Source organism: Chamaea fasciata, unplaced genomic scaffold, assembly GCF_029207755.1.
Source record: "Chamaea fasciata isolate MVZ Bird 193981 ecotype frontalis unplaced genomic scaffold, bChaFas1.0.hap1 SCAF_5, whole genome shotgun sequence".
Classification (NCBI taxonomy): Eukaryota; Metazoa; Chordata; class Aves; order Passeriformes; family Sylviidae; genus Chamaea; species Chamaea fasciata.
Genome location: NW_027094090.1, coordinates 54,670,264 through 54,693,981, shown reverse-complemented (window position 1 = coordinate 54,693,981; position 23,718 = coordinate 54,670,264). Strand labels below are relative to the sequence as shown.

Genomic DNA, 23,718 nt, shown 5'->3' with positions numbered 1-23,718 from the left:
TCTATTGCTGCCCTAGCCATTTGCTATTTCTGTACCTGTAGTTTCTCTATGATATTCCTGTAATCCCAGGCAGGCCCACCAAGAGCTTCTTTGAAGCGAGGTCCACTGCGGGCTGACATCCTCCACCCCATGGCTGCCCTCTGCACCATGTTGGAGTGACTCTTCATGAACAAGGTGTTCACCTGGCTGTCCAAATCCACTGGAATCGCAATCCCACGGTTCTTGGCTTTAATAGGAAGGAAAAACCCAAGACATTTAGAGTGGCAAAACCTGGAAAATCTTACAGAGATCCTGGCATGCAAAAGCCTGATCCCATTGAAGTTAAGGGGCAGGATGATATCACTTCAACAATTTAAAAATAAGAATCCTAAAAATAAAAACCCTTTAAAATAAGCATACCTAAGTGGCAGAAATCAGCCATAAGGTAGTAAAAGAAAGCAAGCTGTACTATAAATGAGATGAGGATCATTTCCAGTATATATTTTCATAGACACAGACACATATTTTTTAAAACAGAGTAATTTTTCTACTGACTTGAAAAACATCCAGAGATATTAATAAGAGTACCAAAAGGAATATGTGTTATTATTTCAACAGTTAGTTTCACTCTATTCAGAAGGAAATTCTGAAATTTTTCTTTCTAGTGGACATATGCACATTTATCCAATTTATCGCAAGTACTCTCTGTTGCTTTACTGTATATTTTTCTTGTGAAGACCTTGAGGAACCAAGTGCATACAAATTAAATTTGAAAAAGACTGTCTCCTCTTCTCTCTGAGTTTCCTCTACTGCTAGGGTTGCTAAACCCTGGATTCCCGGGTAGTGCCTGGATGCCACTGCAATGTATCCAGTAGTTAATAAACATCTGATAGTTTAACTGATAGTTTAAAAACTTAATCAAAGCTAAAAACTGCTATTTTTTTTTTCTTTTTTAGACATAATAGGCAGGAAATGACAGTAGAGAGAATTTAAAAAAAAAAAGAAAGAAGAGAGACTTGCAGAAATTCTTACAGGGCATCCACTATTAAACTACAATTGCATCCTGAACTGTTGTTTGAAAAGGAAGTTTGAAAGACAATGTTAGAAGGTATGTGCCCTCTCCCCGAGTAAAATCTGTGTTAGCTGCTACTCTCCATTCTACTGGAGATCAGACTGACATTGTTCTCTGGCTCAGCATGAGTAGTCTGAAATTCCACGATAAACAAGGGTTTGCCCCATCCCTGGAAGTGTTCCAGGCCAGGCTGGACAGGGCTCTGAGTAACCTGGGATAGTGGAAGGTGTCCCTGCCCATGGCAGGGGGTGGGGCTGGATGCTGTTTAAGGTCCTTTCCAATTCAAACCATTCTGTGAGTCTATGATCAATATCTCTGAAAGATCAGGTCATGTTCCAGTGATTAGGCTCTGTATTCCATGTCATTTTACTTAATTTCTCTGGCACAGCTTATGTTAAAAAAAAACACTTAAAAGTAAAATGGAACAGTTCTAATCCGCTTGTAATAATGACCAATAATAAGTAATTTTTCGGTTTTTCTTATTGAAACAAGCTGAATTTTAAAAAACCATTAGCCCAAATTGCAGCTCTGCACAACGTTCTCTGAGGCATTTCCCTACCATTCCACACTAACACACTTTCCACAGTGGGGGAAGGCATCAAAAATGTTCCACCTCTCCCTCCCAGCTCTAAAACTTATCCAGCTTTATGTCCTGAACCTGTGAAGTCAGCAGATGCCCTTCTGTCCCAAACAGCCCATGCCTCCAGCCCCACAGTAGGACGTGCAGGCAGAGGCACTACACAGCTCTGATGAATGAAGGCTGCAGTGCTGCCAAGCACAGTGAGTCACAGATCCCAGGCACAAACTTTCTCTTCCCCTCAGGACTAGATTGAAATGACAGCTTTTATTATAGACCTAAATCTGGCTGTGACACCTCAACCCCCAGCCTCAGAGACTGTGGCAAGGGAGCTCTGTCAGGGGGACTCTCTTCCCTTTAATGGATCCCAAGGTTCAGGGAACTCTCCTCTCTTCCCACTGCAAGGTTGGATCCTGATGCAGGACTGGGGCTTCTTTCCCTCTGTGGATCAGGCTGTTCCATTGGGATGGAAGAGAATTCTCTAATTCCATTTCTGGTAGGCACTTTCCTTTAAATGGTTGGCCACAGGGAATTGCAAAAACAATTTAGGTTAAGCTGGGAAGACACAAATTGACTTTTCCTTTCCACTCTCTGTTTGTTTTGAAGGCAGGTTCCTGATTACATGTGGGAAATGCCATGTATGGCTGGCCATTATTTCTAATGATTGTTTTTCCAAATAATTCAACTGGGCTCTTTTTCAAAACACATTTACCCTGTTGCTGCCTACTTTACTAGAGAAGTTCATTAAAGTTCTGCCAGTGTGGGTAGGGTGCTGCAGCCTATTAATCCAATTTATTGTGTCCTAATGTCAATCATTGGAATGCTACTGGACAATGCTCACTTCTCAATTAAGTGGAATGTATGCAGAATCCTAATATATGGAAGAATAAATTTAGCAATGGGGAGCACACTGTTCAGAGGAAAACCCAGACTTCTGCAGTCCTATAGATGCCATTTGAAGTTAACAACTTCCATCAGTGTCTGAGGAGCAGTCAAGGACTATGATTGTTCAAAGAGTTGCAGCTAATTAAAACTATCACAAAGAAAACCAGAGAGAGAAAAAAATACTCCTTTGTTTTGAGCAGTTCTTACATGTATAATTCCATTTGTAATTAAGATTTGTATTGGTTGTCAAAGGGCACTGTTGAAGTCTAAGCTATAAACAAAGCCTTTGTCTTCTTATTTCTTTTCAGCTTGTAGAAAGTTTATCTTTCATTTGTTTCACATTTCATTATTTAAAACAACATGAAACATATTTTTACATTTTGGAAAGCTGATGAACAAATGTGAACATAAATATTTATTTTTAATTTAGGTGTTGTAGGCTGCTTTCCTCTTCAAAATGTGTCAATCTCCCTTAAAGTATCAACATCAAATATTTAAAAGCATGTTTATTTTTGTTCCACTTAGAAATACTTTTGGACAGCACTCAAACTTGCAGAGTATGGTTAGAGCTAGTAGACAAAGGAGCCAAGAGGGGGTAAAATTCTGACTTTCATCTGACTGGTGGACTTGGAAAAAGCTACGTGGCTGTCTGTACATAAGTATCCAGCAGGATACTTACTAGGATGGACTCAGTGGTCCTTGTGGGTCCCTTCCAGCTGAGAATACTGTGATTCTGTGATGTCTTCAGCACAGGTAAATTCTGCCCTGCGTGGAGGGCACATCCCAGGCTTAAACAGTGCCCATTTCCCACCTAGGGCACTGTGCACAGGGCTAACTACACCCTGAATACACAACACCATTTTGCCAGTGTCAGAGGAGATGGAATTTCTGGGAAATCTTTTAGACTACTAACTCTCCATCTGCTGCTCCCAATTATCTCTCAGCAAGAGAGCCAAGACGAGCCAAGACAAGCGAGCAAACACGACCCATGGCAATGATAAGGAATGCAGTGCCACGAACTCAGCCAGGTCACAGCAAAATGCCCTGCCCTGTGCTGGATGGTTCTGTGGGCATGCAGTGATCAGCAGCTTTCCTTCCCCTTACTGCTTAAACAATGAAATAGTACTTGAAGATTCAAAAGAAAAGGGCACCATCAATGCCAAGAATCAAGGAGGTAAAAATCAAGGCACTCTCAAGGAGCAAGCTCCAGCCAAGTCCCAGAAGCACAGTCCAGCTGCTCCCAGAGAGGCTGAAATGGGCCCAGGTGTTATTTTATTAAATTATCTGCATGTAGTTCTCTTCACAGAAGCACAGCAATTGGACCTATTTCAGGAATGCCTCCTGAAGCACTGTCCTTTCACGGTGCTGCTGCCTGAGGACCAATTTAGTCCTGAGGATTTCCAGGAAGTGGCCCTTGCCTGTAATTTTCCTTGGATGCCCGTTCTTCAGAATAATCTATCTTGCCATAAAGAACCTCACCGTTCTTGCTATTTCCACCTACTGCTCCCTAATTTTAAATTTCACTCCATTAGCTTTTGCAGTATATACAGAACACACCATTAGCTGTGTGGTGGCTTCACAGTTAATTAACCCTGAAGCATCCCTGGTGTGGGTTTTCAGGGAGACACACAGGCACTTGATCCCTAAGAGCCCCTGGAGGAGGAGTGTGATGGGCAGTCTGGGTCAGGGAAAAGCCCAGCTGTACCTGGCTGTGAATCCTTTGCTCTGCTCACAGTTTCCACCCCCTGGTAGTTGCAGACAGCTCTATCATGTTCTCCCACACTTCCCAGTTGTCACGTAACCGAGTGATGCATATTTAGTTCAATTAATTTTGTTCCATAAATCAGTCCCTCCAGCTCCTTAATCATTTACTGACTGCTTAACAAATGCATTTGGATGGAGAGACACTAATGCTAGCAACAGCAAGACTTTTTAAGGGAAATAAAAGCTTTGTGGAGACAAGACACAAACCTGCCAATCTTGTATCCTTCACTTGGATTTTTTTTTCCAACAGAAAATCTACGCTAAAATATTTATAAGCCTGTAAAAAGATCATCATTGGATTTTTCTTGCAATTAGGGAAACACAAACAGTTAAAATAGAATAAAATATGTGCTTCATCTGAAATGTATTCTTCTTGCTGTCAAAAAAATAACAACAGGATAATTATTTTATTTGAACTAAAAATTGAAAATGAAGGTCTAGCTTTTTATAAAATGGAAAAAAGATTTTAAAATTCAAATGGGAAGTGAAATAAATGTATTTTCAGGACTGAAAAATTTGTTATATGAAAATTAACCTATATGGACATTAAAATACACATAATAATTCCAAAGAAGCAACAAAATGTGACCTAGATTTTACATTTAATGTTTCCTATTTGTAATTTGTCAGGGAAAAGTAAAGGGCTTTAGAAGGCATAAAAGCATGGTCAAGAAGAACCAGAGGAGAGATTTTTTTGGATGCTGTACAAGGAGGTATTGGTGACTTCAAATTAGGGAATAAATACTCAACCAGAAAGGACTTCACTACACCTTCAGACCATCTGCTCTCTGTTACAGACAACCTATGCTCTTTAATATATTTGGAAAAATTTATTGAGCCCCATTTAAAATGATGGCAGCTTATCTGCTATCCCTCCTCCCTCCACTTTCTCTCAGCCCACTGATCAAGGACATCCTTCCAAAGTTGGTTCCAATCCTCTGATTTACAATCTAAATTTATTTAGGTTATTTACAGCCTAGTCTAATTTATGTCCAGTTGGTTTTGGGTCAGCACTGTCCTTCAGCTTAAACGTCTCTGTGACTATTTATCATCTTAAGTACTTTTAAAGAGCAACAACACAGGTCTGTGTTTTGCTAGGCAAAACACGTGGGGGTTCTGAATTCCCTTCCTGTAACACAGTTCTCCTTTCCCGACCACCACAGCAGTGCTTCCTCTGTACCTGTTCCAGCTTTGAACTTAGGAAATAGCAATCTTACAGGGCTCACCTCAAATTTGGTAGGATGGAAACAAGAATTCTCCTTTTGCTTCTCCTGCACAACATCCTAGAACATAATCTGACAAGTGACTAATGCAATTTGGCTTGCTAACAGATTTTTTTTTAAGGGTTTGCCAAGAGACACAGTGTAACAAAATGCAGGTTCTTAGCCGGCACTGTTAACTCACCTGGGAAATTCCAATTATTTCATTAGTGGTGGTCACAGCACAGGCACAGACAGACCACATCCTTGGGATAGACACAGTACCAGAGGAAAGATTCAATTTTTTAAAACATAAGGCAGAAAACTACTGGATACTACAGAGACAAGAGTGTAAGACAACTAAATTTGCCCTTGTAACAGAAAAGAAAGCTGATGCTCAGAGGTGAAGATACAAGAATTGCTGCCTTAATTAAGAAGCAAAGACAGTTCTTTGCATGGGTCCTGAAGGACTGGTCAAGAAAGCCCCTGCTTCAGTGCCATTTAGGATATGTAATTTAAGATATACACTCTTTGGTTGTGAGGAGAGGTGATATTCCCCAATCTTTAGAGGAAGAGAGTAGCTGGTTTAAAATGCAGGCTTTGAGACTGGCCTGCACCCTTCTCAACCTTGCAAAGATCATAAAATGCATGAACTGAAAGTCCTCTGATAATGAATTCATTTGAAATAAATTAAATGTTTGGATGTCTTATCTCCTCTATATTCACAAAGGTCTGGGGACCTTTTAAATATTTTTCAGTTGTTGCTATTTTACCAGGGAGACGGGAGCTGTTTTGATTATTCATTTTTTGGACTGTATTTTCAAGCAAAAGCTCAGTCCTATTTAATAAAAGAGAAAAGGGCAAAGTGATATATGCTTGTGTTCATTCTCACCAGTGTGATAACCTGCTACAGAAATCCATGTGAACAAGACACACACACACACACACACATGTATGTGCGTATATGTATATATATATGTATATATATATATGTATATATATATATATGGATATATGTATGTATCTATATGTGTATATGTATATATGTAATTTCACAGGTGTTTCTATTCACACCAAGCACCCAAATGTTTCCTGGGCAATAGAAACCTGGTGCACATTGGTATCTGTGTTCCAAACCTCCTGGAGCCACAGAGGGGTCTGCTGAAGAAGGGGAGCAAGCCTCTGTGCTGCCTGCTGAACTGGAGGCAGGAAAGTGCCTGGGGACAAAGCAGCAAGGCTTGAAAAGCTTATGCAGTTTTTCCCTGGGGGTGGAGTTGAAGTGCCAGGGTTATAAAGAAATAGGATTCTGCAAGATATCCTTTTGTTGACCTGGAAGGAAATGCACATTCTTACAGTGCTCATCAGAAAGCAGATGTAATGATCTTAAGCTCTTGAGGTAGTGCTTGTATCCACCTGGCAGCAACAAACCAGGAAGTACTGAACAGAGGGTATGTTGGTTAAACTTGCTCTGAGTGGGTCTTTCAAAGAGTGGGTCTGTTATTATATGGATCTTTGATATCTTGGGAAGTCTGTGTATGATCTTTCTTCCCCCTGAGATTCATTTGTAAATCCAGGGCAATGACACATCAACAAAAATAATTTCAAAAAAAAAATCACGTTTGTTCTTTCAGGTCTATACTCCACTTATTTTCCATCAGAAGTCTGTGGTTCCTGCTGTAAATCTATCCAATACTCCATCTCTCTGATATAGGCAAAATCTTTTTAGAGGTTTTTTAAAGCCTTGCTGTGAAACACGAAGGCCCTAGCATTAAAGCTGTCATATTCTCAAGTCAGAAGAGGGAAAAAAGGGGTCCATGCCTGCAGCCAGCAAAAGAGGCGCAAGAAGGTTGCTATGTTTTTATTACGGAAGATGCCTCTGCCTTCTCAAAGTGAAGCATTATTTTGGGAAAAGGAACATCCGACAGAGAAAGGCACCAGGCACCCGCTGCAATCACAAAAGGGCCTTGGCTGTATAAGCCTGTGATATCCCCAGCTGGGGCAGTTTTTCCAAATATTTCCACAGAGAAGAGCAGGCCTACTCCATTAACGCAGGCAAGACATGTTTGCCACCGTGCCTAAATGCACCGAGTATCACCTGCAGTTAAGAGCTCCCTGGCCAGGCAAATTTTGCACAGGGGTGTTTTGTCAAAAACTCTGCTTTCACTTCTTCTCCATCTAACTTGCTCTGTGGGGAAATCCCCCTCACCTCTTCCCTTACTCTTCCCTTCTGCACTGTCAAAATAAAACACTCAATACAAACGCGGCAATTGTCTGACACGACACAATTTTACCATGCTGGACATTGCTGTGAGTGATGAATCCCGAAAAAGTTGTTATGATATGGGCAAGAAAATCAGCAGTGGGGATGCTGTGTGCTTTCAGGGAGCTGCTCTGAGGCTGCCAGCCCATGGTGCCCCAGAGGTTCCTGCTGCTGCTGCAGGAAGTCCCAGAGGAGGACACGGAGTGATGCCTTTCACCGGCAGCTCAGCTCTGCTCTGCCACGCCTGAGGGTGCCCAAGGCATGGCTGGGGCCCATGGGTGGGAAGCCAGAGAAGCAAGAAGAAGCCTGGACCCATAGGACAGCACAAGAGCTTACTTGAAAAAAAAAAACAAAACCAAACCAAAACAAAAACAACTCTAAACTATCTCCAGAAAAAAAGAAAACAGAATGAAAGAAAGAACTGTAGTGGAGATGGAAATTGAATTCCACAAAGAGGGAACAAAATCACATATCTGAAGCAAACTCCAGATATCAGCCATTCCTGGAGCCCCCAGAAACAAGAGGAACACAGAAGACTGCCCACCAAAGCCCACCAGCCCTTTCATGTGCTGGCACACCTGGCATGAAGCTGGATCTGCCATCCCCTTAAAGGGTGACCCGTGGTTTCCCGCTCAAGCTTCTGTGGGGACAAGTTCAGCTTGGCTGTCTCAACAGGGCAGAATCATAGAATAATTTAAGTTGGAAAAGATGTTCAAGATAGAGTCCAAGCAGTAACCTAACAGTGCCACGTCCACCACTACACCAAGTCTCTAAGTGCCACACCTACACGTCTTTTAAACACCTCCAGGGATGATGACTCAACCACTTTCCAGGGCAGCCTGTTCCAGTGCTTAACAACCCTTTCCGTGAAGAAATTTTTCCTGACACCCAACCTAAACCTCCCCTAGTGCAGCCTTAGTCCTTTTCTTCTTGTCCTAGCACAGGCTCGGACAGGCTCCTTGGGAGAAGAGAAAGCCTGGCCTGACTCATCCAGCAATCAGAGGAGCTCCGGATTGCTGGAAATTGCTGGGAATTTTTCATGCTAGAATCAGCTGTGTGCTGTGGGCACGTAGCCAAATGGAAAATGAACCCACACTCAGATGTCTCCAAACAGCCTCATCTTGATGAGATAACACAATGACCTCTCTGAGCTAGAATTTGATTTTAGATGCAGCTCTACAGAAATGAAGAGATTGAGCTGTCTATAAGCACAGAGGGCATGGTTGGTCTCAAATCTACTCTCACCTGCCCTACTTCTCTCCCTTTCCCCAGACTCCCAAAGGAAGTATTTTATTGATGACTGTTTCCAGAAATGCCAGAGAAGAGCAAGGACATAAGTGTTAAACACACAAACAAGAATTTGTAGAGATGGAGCTTTATGTGAGACTGTAGTAGCTATAGAATAAAGGAAATAAAATATCTTCGACTTCCAAAGTTCCTTTACCAGATGGATCCATAATTAAATCATTTGCACAACAAATAAAACAATTGAAGGTTACTAAATTTTTAGGCAACTGCTTATTCACATTCACACAGAAAGTTAATGAGATGTTTTGGCTAAAATGTTAAATGATAATTCTGTAAAGCTCTTCCAAAAATCTGAATTTAGAGTTGATTGTTACAGTGCTGCAGATGGCTCTGGGACCCTCTCATATTATTTTACCATTATTTATTAATACTTTTAAATAAATGTATCAACAATAGAATTTAGCCAATTTCTATGTATCTCTGCCTCTACTCAGCTTTCATTCACACTGAGCAGAATCTTATTCTACAAGCAACCAGTACCACTGACTTCTGGAAACTACAGAATAATCCTTTATTCTCTCACGGCAGAAGACTTTAAAATCATATTTATAGAAATTTAACTTAATAAACTTTTGCCAATCTTAGCTATGTTCTGGTGAAGAATATTTTTTAATGTAGGATAAGAAGTTTAAAAAAAATGTATTTGAACGGGGCTGCTTTTGCTTATGTTGTGATTTAATATCCTAACTTGTTTGAATTTAGAAGTTAAAATCATCAAGAGTTTCAACCATCAAATTAAAATTGATGGCTGAAAGTTCAATCATCACTCACTTAGCAAGTTCATCCCTCTGCCCTACCACTTTCACCCTAACAACCCTATTTGATGGGGCAGGTTTGAATGGGTAATAAAATATGGAAGAATTAGGCTCAGAATGTGGGATTTCTGAAATCACTACTGACACAATTTCAGGATGGTCAGAGTCAAATTAAAAACTGTTTAACTTCAAGTCTGATCTTTAAACATGAAGAGCAATAATCAAAGTAAAACCTGGCACCTACCCACTTCAGCCAAAGTCTTGATACAGGACTCCACTGAGGCTTTCTGTGTTGGGTTTGGCCAGGTACAGTTGTAAATTCTAAAAGCAGACTGCAGCAGCTGAATAAAAACAGGCTGATGTGTCTGAAAACAAAAACAAACACAGAATTTTACCCTTAAGGATCTTCTCACAGCTGCCCTAGGGTTTGACACAACGTAAACCAAGGGGGTTTTAGCTTGTAAGACTCACGTTATAGCTCCATTAAATTCTCTTTGATCTTTAGGTCTGGCAGGAGCAGAAATCAATGCTGCACCTCTAAAAAGGCCAAATCATGCAATTTTTCCTCAGATTGCCACTGATATCAAGCAAACACAGTACACACCAGAAGGACAGTGGAGTTTTTTCCGTTCTCAGGCGTGTGTCCCTTCTGCCACAGGATACAGCATCTCCCTCACACAAAGATTTTTCTGCAAGGATACCCCCTCCAATGAATTCACAAGAGCCAGAAGTAACTCTGAGTACATTGAGCTGTCTACTGGTTCAAGATGTAAGTAATTAAAATGAAGAGTTAAATGTTTTAAAGAGGGATTAAGTTGGTAGTCAGTGGCATGAGAGGGGACAGAGAAATTAAAGGAAGATGAAAAGAGACAGCATTCCTATGCAGGTAGCAGAAGGTATCTCATTAATGATCTGAATAACTTATTTGTCTGTGTCTCTTCTCCTTACCTGGAGGCTGGTGCTGTTATCTGAAAAGGGTGAATTGAAGAAGCCACTCACAATGCTCATGACAGGCTCAGTGACATATTTCTCTAGAGACGTGTCTGCGTGTTTACGATCCGTGGTTGTGTTACAAACCTGCAGGGAAGGAGGAGGAAACAATGAGATTTAGTTCTCCCCAATAAGCAAGCTTCATTATTTTGTATTTATTACAACACATCTGATATTTCTTCTTAAAGTGAAAACAAAAGATTTTTATACAGTATCTATCAAAGAGAACTATGTTAGAGTTGAAGCTGGATTATAGCTTATCTTTCTTCTTGGATGTCCACCCTTCTCTTCTGAACTAGTTCTTTCTGTCTGACTGTCTCTTCTTTCCCACATCATGAAGCAAAGATCCCCCTAAATCAGCACACTGCATGCCACTTACACATTTAGACAGATTCAAGAAGAAAATGGACCTTTCCTCCCATTGCAGGGCTGGTTGGAAGATGCTTCAGAGACAGATGAGACATAAAGAACTGAAGTTAGAAAGATTTCATACAACATTTAGCTTCTCTCAACAATTAATCACCAGAACTGGGTGGCGAAGGTGAAGCTCATTTGCAGGAAAAATGTTTAAAAGGAGGGAAAGAAGGGAAACAGCACATTCAATACCAACAGGCTTTAGAACGGTACTGGAAGAGAGGCAGCATTTCTTTGGGAAGCCACATGGGGAAAATACAGAAGCCAAGCTAAAATAATGAAAGAAGGGAATGGATGATACCAGGACAACTCTGGAGCACAGAAGGATGATTAAATGGTGAGAGGAAGTGGGAAGATTTGTACAAAAGGTTCCTGAAGACTCCCTTTGGTACAACACTTAAAGTTTGTTGCTGTGTAAAGATGTCACACTTAAATAACGGGAAAAATTACTGGTGTGGATTACATCCTTCAGTATTTCCTTTATTTCTCTTCAACATTTGTGAACATCTATATAAAGGCATGTTGACTTTGCATGTGTCAGTGTACACAGTACTGAAAGGAGTCGACAGAGAGCCAAAAACAATGAGAAAGGCAAGACTGGACAAATAAGTAGTACAGACTGTAGTCATACTACCTCTTCAACAGCCTTTAAATAACAGTTGTAGTCATGTTTAACAAGAAATGAAGGCACAGTTGTTTTCTCTTTCACCTATGCAAGCCAGAGACGACTGCAATGTTCTAGGGAATCTATGCAAAAGCAGTATTTATTTTGTATACAAAAACTCCAGGGGTTGCCTTTTCATTGCCATCTGTGCATTTAACACGTAACCCGAAACCTGAGTGGCACACACTTACCATTACATCTCTTCAGGGATGGGGAGTCCAGAGAAGCTGATTGAATTGCTTAAGGTCACAGGGAAAAGTTGGTGACAGAAGCAGAGAGATAATCCACAGCACCTGAATCTCACACAGGGCAAAGATTCTCTCTAATTACACACTGCCACTCTCAGTACAAGACAGCAATTTCACCAGGAATGTTTTAAGGAGGTTTACTGACATGACATCCAAAAGCACCTGTGTTCAGGGTATGATGGAGCTCAGGGGAACACAGAAGTACTTTGGTTCTAGCACACAAGCATTGTCATGTAGTAGGCAGAGGAATAACCAAAGATTACTTCCGACTTAGACAAATGAGGCATCTTGAGGAGTTTGTTTGTCTACTTATCTAAAATGTGTCAGATAAATCAGTCATGCCTCCACAGAGTGCATTTTTTATCACCCAGGAAAGATTTTGAAGGGAGAAGCAAGAGTGGCTAAAATGAAACAGCAAACTCATCCGCCCTTCTGTTTTGGGAAAAGTGTGACACCACTACCACCCCCAGTCCTCATGAAGGTAAATAATTCAAATAATCAAAACTTGTTTAATTTTTTTTTTTTAAGAGATCATGGAACAAAAAATCTCTGGAAGTTCTTTTGCTTTTAATTAATCTACATGCCAATTTTGGTTGGAACCCGTAACTCTGAGCTCAGCACTTGCAATCCCAATAGGAAGACAGGGAGCTGTGCAGTGCCAGCAGAGTGAATGCAGAAATCACCAAAACTAAATTCTAGAACACTTTTAAGCTTTCCCCTTCAGCTGCCTGAAAAGCAGAAGCATATGTGGAAATGCCACTCTGCTCCAACACCGGCCTGAAAAATTCCCAGCACAGAAGGAATTTGGAAATCCTCTCATGTGTTCTTATCCCTCTGCCCTTTGGGGACTGAAAGATCTTCCTCCGTGGAAGAAAAAAAAATAAAAATGAAATGCATGAAATGGAGATGCGGATTGAGAAAGCAGTGTTTAAAAACCCCTTAAGAAGCTTTGGGACCAAAACTCACATGAATAATACTTAAAAAATTCTGCAGAGAAAGCCAGAATGACTTTACAGCTGTCAGATCCCCGGCTCTTATCTTTAATCCTGCTCAGACTACAGCTGCTGTCTTACACAGGCTGGGCCACACGCGGGAAAGGGAAGCCTTTCCTTCAGCAGCACCCACTTTGCTCAGCACAAGGCTGCAAGTCACACCCAGCAGAAAGTAGGTTGGCAGAAGCTGTAGAAACAGGGTGTCTTTGAAAGGCCGACAGCTTTTGGCACACCCAGTTTATACACGGATCCACCTCATGCCTGCTTTGCAATGTATCACGTTGTTGAAAGGAAAATGACAACTGGGGACTAAGTATTTCCTTCCTCAATCCAGAAACAGATAAAAAAAAATCAGTTACTTTTTTTTTTTTTAATATATATCTGTAACAGAAGGAATCCAACCTGAGGATAACATTCTCCGTCTTTCACCTTGGTGCTCTCCAATAACAGACTCAAAGCTCACAAACTCACCCACTGACAGGCATTTGTAGCAGCTAAAAGAAAAGAGTTTCCCCTTCCCCCACGCAAAAGCATCCCTTTTAGCTCACTGGAACACAGAGGATCAAAGGGCTCTTTTTCTAAATGCTTTGAAAGCTATTGTAACATCTTTCATGAGGCTGACAGCATTCTAACTGTCCTGATAGGTACAGAACGCTGATGTATTTATAACACATGGGCTCTGTTGGGGCCCCAGAGCACCAAATCTGAACAAATACACTCCATAACCTGGAAAATACAGCTATCCATGGCTGGAGAGCAGGACAGGCCAGAGCACTTCTGATACACTCGCAGGAGGGCAGAATAAAGCTGCATTTTGGCAACAGCAGCCGCACACAAAGTGCAGCATTTTCCCTCTTCACCTCTGAAGGCCTGGGGTCCAATTTCTCTCAGGAGAGGGGTGTGTGAAAACAAGCTCGATGGTCACCAGCATCAGGACAAGCCCCCAGCATTTAGCACAGTGCAGTGTGTCTCCAGGCTCATAAGAGGAAACCTGGACAGAGCCCTCTTTCTACTTGTCTGCTTCTAGCCCAGGGGCACAGAAAATTGGCCACGTTCAAGGGCTAGGGAGGAGGGATAGTCTGTTTGGAAAGTCAGGGTCAGGACACATCAGGAAAGGTCAACCCAGAAAGGGAATTAAATACAAGGAAGTACTTCTTGAGGTAAAACCAGTAAGGCTAAAAGTCAGAATGCTCCTCCAAGGATGTTTCTCATCTTAATTTTCAACCCAGGTTGTTTTGTCCAAAAGGGCTCTCACTGTGTAACACAACCACAGGGACAAAACAGCGAGAAAACAGGGTTTGCAGAGGACTAATTACAGCTGAAAATGGCTACCACCAATAAAAGAGAGCACAAACATCCCTGCCTTAACCTGCTCCCAGGGAAAAATAAAAAGGTTAAAAAAAAAAACCCAAAACAAAAAATAAAAAACCAACAAAAATCCCCCAGCCATGGTAACATAAGGTTTCTATTTCACAGAGAAATGAACAGGTCCCAGTGCCTATTGTACAGCCCAAGTCTCTGCATTCCTTCTTCTTTTAGCTAAAATTCATGATATTTTCTCCCAATAGGTCTCACAGGAATTATTTTGTGGCACACTATTACTTTGGGGTCAATGTCTGCTGCAGGACCAAACTGAGATTCTTCACCTTTTTTTCTTCATTTCAATGAAATGAAGAATGAAAGGAGTGAGAACTTAAGTATTATAAAATGAAATGGACCATGGACTGGAAAAAAACCAAAGCCCCATGGTTCTACTTCTTGAACAGAAAGAGCAACACCATTGTTTGTCATTAATACTGTAATAATTTATAATCACAAGAAGCATTAACCTCCTAGAAAAGGATGTGTAGTGCGGGCTGTAATCATCACATCACACTAGCTTCCCCTCATGGCTCTACTATTGTATTTAATCCCTGTGGAAATCCTAAGATTGCTCTTGTTTTCTGCCTTCAAAATCCCTGGGAAAGGAAGCTTAATTCAACCTCTAACTTAAAATTTAATTCAACAAGTACTGACACCACGAGGCTCACTGAGGACCACAGGAATGGCAGGCCTGTGGTACTGACTGTGCCCTGTCATCTTGCAGCTGTAATTTATATTTGAATTAGTATTCTGAGGGACCACAGCTCTACACCTGCCTTTCACATCGGCAATGAGAATGCAGTGACAGGAGAATAAAGGACAAAAATAGAGACTAAAGAAGGAACACGAGCCAGAGAAGATCTTGATCCCTGATCCTCATTATAACAGCAGAATAAAGGAAGAGATTACAGACGTAGGGGTTTTTTAGTCACCACCATAATGACATGTAACGCACGTTCCCAAAAGCTGTACACAGGCTCTCAACCATGTACACTCACCCAATTTATTTCACTGCAAGAAAGGAGAAAGGCACAGGTTCCAAGATGCCCTTTTAGAAAGAGAAGGCTGCTAGTAATTAGCAGGTTAAATAATGATAAAGATCATAGAAATGACTGTTTGTTAAACAAGCAAACAAACCAATCACACCTATCCTATTGTCAACTTGGAACAAAATTAGTTAACAAAATAGAAGAAGTTCACAAAAAAACCATTACTGCCAGTTCAGTTGTCACCCATGACCATTCTGTAATATTTAACACCTGGTGAAGCTTACCCTTGCCATATCAACAAGGAAGTTCTCAAAAAGTTTCCAGATATGGTTACTGGCATAGATTTCTTTCATTTCCACTTCAGTGTCCACATAACAATGGTTAACAAAATTAACATAGGCAATTTTCACCTGCAGGAACAGCAAAACCACAATCACTATGGAGTGGAACAGTAAAAACAATTAACATAATGTTTTCTATCTGCGAAAATACTGAACAATAAAGATGAACCATCACTAACAGTATTAACACACATTCATAACCATAATAATGCATATGTTTGGTTCTGATGATTTAGGGAGAAGCAGGGCAACACATGCCTTAATGTGTTTACTGAAAGACCACAGGAAGAAAAATGACAAGGTCTTGCAAACATCCTTACTTTAATAACAAAACCCCCACAAAACAAACCAGTGATGATTCTGGTATTTAACTGATATTAGGACCAGCAAGGCCTGACTCCAAAGCCAGAGGCTGTCAAAATGCAGCTTGCCAGTTGACTGCAGTAGGTTGAAGCCTTGTGACAGGCTTGCCAAATATAAAATAAGGTCTTTTGCAGAGCTGAGACTGAAGTCCCTGTATTTCCACAACCCTAATGCAGCAGTTGCATTTGGGATCTAAATGGCAGAGAAAGGTTGTGTCGCACTGGGACTGCAGCAATGGCAGCACAACGCTTAGGAGGAGGACTGCAGTTGCACTCCTCTCTGGCATGACAAGTCTGCATGTGCACAGCATAAAAATGGATATCCAGTGCCCAAAATGTATAGATTAAATATAAGCATATGCAAATGCACTGAAAATTTCTTGTCACGGTCAAGAAAGATGAGATAGTTGCATATGTTTAATGCAGTGAAGAGAAAACTCAGATGAGACCTTTAGGTTTCTTTTGTTTTGGATTTTTTTCTAATTACCATCTGTTAAAATTAATGTTAAGGGGAACTTTTGGGCAAAGCAAACATATTTCTTTTTAGTAATAGGATTATTTGAACACAAGGGCAATTTCCATGGCACAGAGGGAGTTTTAACTCCTACGGGTCTCAGTTCTGGTTTTTGAGCCCCATTTTTCCAGCAGATAATATCACAGTCTTACTTTAGCATGACACATGCAGAATTGTGCCTTCATATGCAGTGAATAAAAACATTTGCAGGACTGCAATTGAGTTTAATAAAGTGAGACTTCTCCCAAATTCCCACTGACTTCAGCATGGACTAGAATTTTATCCATAATTTCCAAGAAATTCAGGCAGTGGCAAAACATTGGCTGAACACTCAACCGGGTCTTCACAGCTTCAGTCAGAAGTTATGAGAGCATTAAACTCTGATAGTGGCTGGACAAACCCAAAACAAAACAAAACAAGGCATCTGAAAAGCTGACAAACAGAGCATTAAGGACAAGGAATTTTCTGTGGAATAAAAACGAGTCTATCCTTCCTCACTTATTCACCTTAAGAAGCACCACCCATTTCCAGCCCATTTGCTGTGCAAATATTCAACTTGCCAGTACATTATAAACAATAAAATACTGCCTGCGTTTCTAAAAACGCCAAGTCTGCTTCCTCGTGCCGTGAATCGCACCTCAGGAATGCAGTCATCATGGGTCACTACCCTCACGATGTCATCCAGGGGCAGCAGTGAGTTGCACTTGATCTCTGTGTAGACGTTCTTGCCCTCGGTGCAGGCGGCCAGCAGCTCCACCAGAGTGATGTGATAAGCCAAGGGCCCGCTCTCGTCGGCTCGGTCTCGCTCCGAGCACATCATCTGCAGCAGCACTGGGAAGGATGCTCTGTCGTTGTAGAATATCAACACATCCTCACCGCCGTTTATCAGCTGAGAAAGATATCACAAGGTTCTGAGCACCCTCCGCTGTGATCGTTTTGGACTCGATGACTTTAAAGGCCTTTCCCAACCTAAATGATTCTACGATTTTCTTAATTTCTTATTTTATCTCTAAGTATGTGAAAACTCTCTAGCTAAAAACCAAACAACGGAACAAAATTTACTCTGATGCGGTTTGCCAAATGAACACGTCAAAACAATATCCAAGGCAAACTTCTGCTCTAATCAACATAAGTGCAAATCTGGAATAACTCACACCAATGCAAGGCGAATGTAAGGTTTAATTTCTGTGTAGCTCTGTCTTTACCTAAGATAGCATGCCATCCTTATTATTCCTACCGTCTCAATGTTTGTGTGAAGCTAATTAATTATCCTCACCTCCTGCTGGGAGGCCAGGATGCATTATCTCTGTTTCATAGATAGGCACTTGAGGTGCAGTGAGATTAAATCTTCCACATCACCTCACACAAAAAGCCTGTGGCTCACCAGGAACTGAACCCAGCTTTTCCCCACCCTTGCTAAGTACTGGAAACAAAGGGAGATTCTTCCCATCCTGTGCAAATTTGGCAGGTGGGTCATGACTTTGTCAGTGTCATGTCAGCACTTCCATTTAACAGAAAACTGGTGTATGTCATAAATGTTTGATTCTGCTACAAGTGCTCTGCTCATCTCCAGAGGATCCAGAGTGGCGCTGGATGCCAGCAGCCCCATCTCAGCACATCTCACTGAAGAGCATTGCTCTGACTCTGTTTGGAATCCTCTCTCCATCACTGTCTTTTGAAGATGAATCCACTCTCAGTGTGGGTGAAATAAGCTCCCACAAACCCCTCCTAGTACAGAACACACCCTGGCAGCTCAAAAATCACACTTATTTTGGGAATTAGGTACTTGACCTATTCCAGTCCATATCTGATATGATATCTCAGCTTACTCAATTCAAGGGTAGTCATAATGGTTGCTGGAGCTGCTGAGAAATGGGAAAGCAGCAAGAACAGGAAATAAAATTAGTCTCCCAGAATGAAAAGTCAAGAAACATTTCATTACACTTTCCAGGGTTTCAACACTTCAAATTTTGAATTCACAGCTTTTCTGTTTGTGCTTTCCCTGCTTCTTGCTTATTTTTACTTTGACATTTGGCTGGAGTGAATTGTGAATGCAGTTTTTCCTGCAATTGCTACTTCTCATTTATCTTTGGGTTTCTACAGTATTGCTATACCCATGACTTTTCAGACATTTTTGGGACAAATATACAGTACAGAAAAAAAAGTTTTAAGGGATGAGAGCTTAGGGCAAAACAACCCAGCAGCATTTTCTGCCATTAAAGTATATTTTCAGCAAGTTTAGAATTCCATAGTAATACAATAAAGGCTATCCAGTATTGGAGCGGCTGTTGATACTCTGCAAAATATTACTTCAGAATACTACAGGTAATAGAAAACTCTGCTGCCACATTGATCTGGCCCAAAGTAAATTCTGCTTTCCCTTCTGTAATAGCGTTTGCACTGACAGGCAGGGTTCTGCCAGGAGCCTCAAAGCCTGCTTGTAATGAGAAAAAGCACCCTAAGGAACCTTCCAGGTTGGTAAACATCATTGCTGACATGGAGACCAAGGAGATGAGAACAAGGGAATCAGCCAGATTGGGGATATCCAATGGATTTTACGACAGTATTCTCTTGCCATGGTGCTCCTTCATCTACATGCACTTTCTAGAACATGTAAATATGAGGATTATCCCTCACTCCCAGTAAACAGGAATAAGCTACAATATACTTCCTGTGGGTGAAAGAATATGCAGGAAGAGCTGAGGCAAGCTGTACAGTCACATTCTATCTTGTTGTGTGGTAAATTGTTTATGTGCCCCATCTGGAGGCACAGGAAAAGCTACAGCACTTGTTTAAGGTCACAAAGTACATCTCAGTTGTCTGTAGAGAAACTGTCCCAACTCTGTGGCAAGTTCCAACCATTTGTTCCCTGTAGAGTGAATTGCCATTCAAGTGCCATTCAAGTTACACATTTAGCATCCTTTTCTAAAAAATTGTAATTGCTTACCCGTAATTTCCTACTTTTTGAAAAACAGATCATTATCTTACCCTATTTCATCAAAACAGGGTTGCTCCCTCCCCGCAGGAAACTCCTGCAGGACTTACGATGTGAATGCCATATCCAAGTTCATTTCTACTTTCATCATGGAGTCAGCTTGAAAATGTAATATGAGAGTTTATCTTTGTGCTGCTATAGGTCAATAGCAAAATTATATTGAAATTGAGAAAAATCTGAAAAATGTATTTGATGATTAAAAAAAACCCCTTTACGAGAGCCTTCGGTGGAAGCAGAAAAATCTAAAACCACAAAGGCATAAGAAGTGTTTGAATTATGTAAATCAAAGGCTTGTAATTGATATTGCATTTTAAAATACTTCAGTCAAATTGAAAAGGTTGAGGTGAATTTCATTAAAGGTTATCCATGTAGGCCGGAGCTTTATTTTCTTAATTAGAAGTTTTTCCTCTTGTTGCTGTGGAATAAAATTTCAGTGGGATTTTGTTTTGTTCATGCCACAAAAAATGAAAGCTTATCTTTGATTCCTTTGTGAAGACATCTCTTAAAGAAACCAAACCAAGCCAAAAAAAAAAAAAGCACTTGGTAAAGCAAATAAAAAATGTTCCTTGGACTCTAATCCTACCCTGACTTTTCACCATATTCAACTTTACCCACTTATTAATCTCAAGTAACTCTTAACATAATTACAGCTAAAAGCGCAAGTGTCTGCAAGTTGAAGGCTTCATTTATCATGCTTACAATATATCAAATTGTAATTGCAGAGAAAGTCAATTAGGTATTTTCCTAGGAAATTTATTGGCATAAAGATTTTTCCAGAAATCACTTGGTTGAATTTACTGGGTCAGACTCTGAATCCTGTTAGTTAAAGCTAGAGCAGCTCTACTGACCCTCACAGAAATCCTCTGAAATAAACCGCCCCCCCCAAAAAAAAAGGCAGAAACCAGTTTTTAGAATTTCTTCATGCTAAAAAACAGGTCTACAACACTATTTAGACAAATCCATAGAGGTAAGAGCCTCTTGTATGGTAAAACCATGCCACAAAAGTGGATAAAAGTGATCCTAAATTACATTACAGGAAAACGAAGGTTTATGTAACTCTGAGATTTCCATGCTACATCATCTACAAATAGACATCTCTGTATCACCATGCTAACACTCATGTTTTCTTTCTAGTAGTTATACAGATGGCCTTACAAAATTAGATCAAACTCCCCAAAACGTCTGCTAAAATATTCATTATTTGTGACGCCGCTTAAAATTCTGAAGCGAGGATGCCATTATATCTCATTGGTATCAAGAGCAGGAAAAACAGCCTCAAAATTCTCAAGTGATTAACATGTGAAGACTTTGCCTACCTCTGTCATTACCATGTCCTGGCACTTCTTCACATATTTGCCATCTGCTTTCACGATGGTCTGTAGGAATCGCAGGTACTCCACGTGCCGGCCGTGGGTCTCGATGCAGTGCACGAAGTGCTGCACCACCCTCTCGCTGATCTCGTTGCACAGGAGGTAATTATTCATGAAGATGTGCCTCATGGTCTCAGCTTCTAGGAGCTGAACAGATCAAAAACAGTCTCATGAGCACAGCAGATCTGCTTTGAGATTGAGAGAGGCACGGGATTCTCGAGTGGAGGAAGGCTCACTGGTAAAGGGAAACTGGAGAAATCCTTTTCAGTGATCACAGGCTCCAGCTTCCAGTTTTATGGGGATTTCTCCACACTTCCCTATGAGTACAAACAGTCCTAAAGTGGGCATAAACCAAGCCTGTGCCCATGTGGAAGGTGAACACACACACACACACACAACACACACACACACACTACACTGCTGGAGCACTGCTGGAGCTTTGGAATACGAGACACCTGAGACCGCACTGGCCCCACTCACCATCAAACCTTGAAATGATGCCACCAAATGAGACGATGAGCTGCTCTGCCTCTCTCTGGGGCTCACAGAGGAGGCATTTCCAGAAGGCAAGTCCCTGCACATGCAGCCTGATGGTCTCAAAGAGAATGTCTCTTTCCACATTAACTCCAGAGGGAGCCTAGGGCTGTGTATCCATGAGCAGCATGGAACAAGAGGAACAGATCTGGAGCAAGAAGGAATGCTGCTGAGGACACAGCACCCAGACTTCATGAATTCTTGGGGCTTTTGCCCTAGGTTGGTCCCTTGGGTTAAAGGCTCTTGAGGGTCAGGTGTGCTCCTAAAGTATACGTGTCTGTTTAGTGTCATCTGATAGGAATCCACATCAAGTCTGCTCCACAATGTGCACAAAAGCACAATAAGTGGGATGGATGATCAGGAAATCAGCTTCTAAAGAACGGAAATACAAGTGCAAGCTGGCTCCACACCTGGCACCCAAGTTAAGTGTCAGTGTGGGATGTGATGGAATCCGGGCTCTGGTTCCCACTGTGGTCAGCTCAGAGCTGTTCACTAATGTCACGAAAGAGCATAAATGAAAACAGAACAATGGCTCCTCATATGCACAGGCCAGGGTCTGCAATCCTCAAACTCACAGCTCCTTCTAATAAAAGCATGGTTTGCTCATTAGCACCACTGATCAAGTGTCATTCTATATGAGTATGTCTGTAAACACACATAAATATATACAAAGGGGTTGTGATAAAAATGTGTATTGTAAAGATGATTTAATAGAAGGTCAGACTTTAGATCAATTGAATCAAATGGGAGCCTCATCAACAAAAAGTATGAATCTGATTCTGTTGTCGCACAACGTTTATGACAGCAGTCACAGTATCTTCTACCTTGACTTTAGAGTCCATCAGTGAGTGAGTCAGGATGAATAAAATCAGAGTCAAGTTCAACACAGTGATGTGACACATATTCACAGATCCTTCCAGTAAACCCCAAAGGTTTCTTGGTTTTTGTTTTCCACTTTTAAAATGGCAACATTAAAGCCAACGACATAAAAAGCAGTGCTAAGGGAAATGAGAGAGGAGAGGGGATGGGGGGCATAATTTGGTGAAATTATTTATTTAGCACTGGGATGTTTCAGCAAACCCAAATTTAATTCCAATTATCATATTCTCTTTCAAATTGAATACTTACCCCTGGAGTTAGGAACAAGTTGAGATTTTTGTGGAGGAGAACTTGATTCTGAGGATTTCCTCGACAGAAATTCTGAAGAAAAGTGTGGGCTAGATTCATAACTTCATTCATCTTTTCATCACTCTGCAGGAAAAAGGACAAACAAAATCAGCTGGTTATACCTAAACATACTTGTTAAAACCATAAAACATCAGTTCAGCCAGGAATTAACCAATTCTCCTGAGCTTTTATAGGGCAGGAATTCTCTCTCTGGCAAAAGTAACTGACATAGTTTCCTTCAGAGTACATTAGTTGTACCACACTCTGAATCAACTTCACCATAGGGAATCACAGGTACGAGCATAAAATCAAAGTAAGATTTCTTCATGTGTGGTTATAATTTCCTAGTTTAAAAAAGTGCTAAGGTGCTTGATTTAGAAGAAAGCAAAACAAAACAAAAATGTCTCTCCGCATTAGTTTTAAGCTTTGGCAACGGTTTGGCTTTTCTATAGCTACATACAGAAACAGATGTATGTGTGCATGTGTTCATACACATACTCCCACACAAATATATCTCTAGTTTCATCCCCATTTTATATTCCTCTCATGTAGTATCCTAAGTATGATTTGATGAACCACCTGTATGGACAAGCACTATTTTACTGACGACAGCTGAACCCAGTGTCTGTAATATAACATGCAGGAAAACATAGCCCAGCAGAGGTTTTACCTCCTCTCAGCGATTCCTAGAAGATCTAGAAAGATGTGCTCTTTCAAAGCCTACCAAGTTCATTCATTTGTATGCTCAATTCCACCAAATCAGTACCAAATAACTTTATCTTGTGAAAAAAAATGGCAAGAGGAGCTAGGTTAGAGATGTCCACCATAAAAACAAAGAACTTATTTCAGATTTGATCCGTGAAAGCTTTTGGTCCTAAGGTTTGCCTGCTTCAGGAATGGGTACAGGAATGACAGCACTGTGAAATCCAGATACCCAAGGCAATAATACTAAATTTTAAATAAAACTGTGCAGGCAG

General features: G+C 40.9%; 1 protein-coding gene across 1 annotated transcript in view; it reads right to left on the bottom strand.

Moving 5' to 3' along the window:
- ITPR2 (inositol 1,4,5-trisphosphate receptor type 2) overlaps window positions 1-23,718 on the bottom strand; it is a 248,333-nt gene that overhangs the window by 114,067 nt on the left and 110,548 nt on the right. The window contains exons 34-40 of the mRNA XM_066183751.1: window positions 22,703-22,825; window positions 20,987-21,187; window positions 17,313-17,564; window positions 15,743-15,868; window positions 10,748-10,876; window positions 10,044-10,164; window positions 36-226 (exon numbers count right to left, since the gene is read on the bottom strand). Coding sequence (XP_066039848.1) covers window positions 36-226; window positions 10,044-10,164; window positions 10,748-10,876; window positions 15,743-15,868; window positions 17,313-17,564; window positions 20,987-21,187; window positions 22,703-22,825 — 1,143 coding nt within the window. The remainder of the gene's footprint in view (window positions 1-35; window positions 227-10,043; window positions 10,165-10,747; window positions 10,877-15,742; window positions 15,869-17,312; window positions 17,565-20,986; window positions 21,188-22,702; window positions 22,826-23,718) is intronic.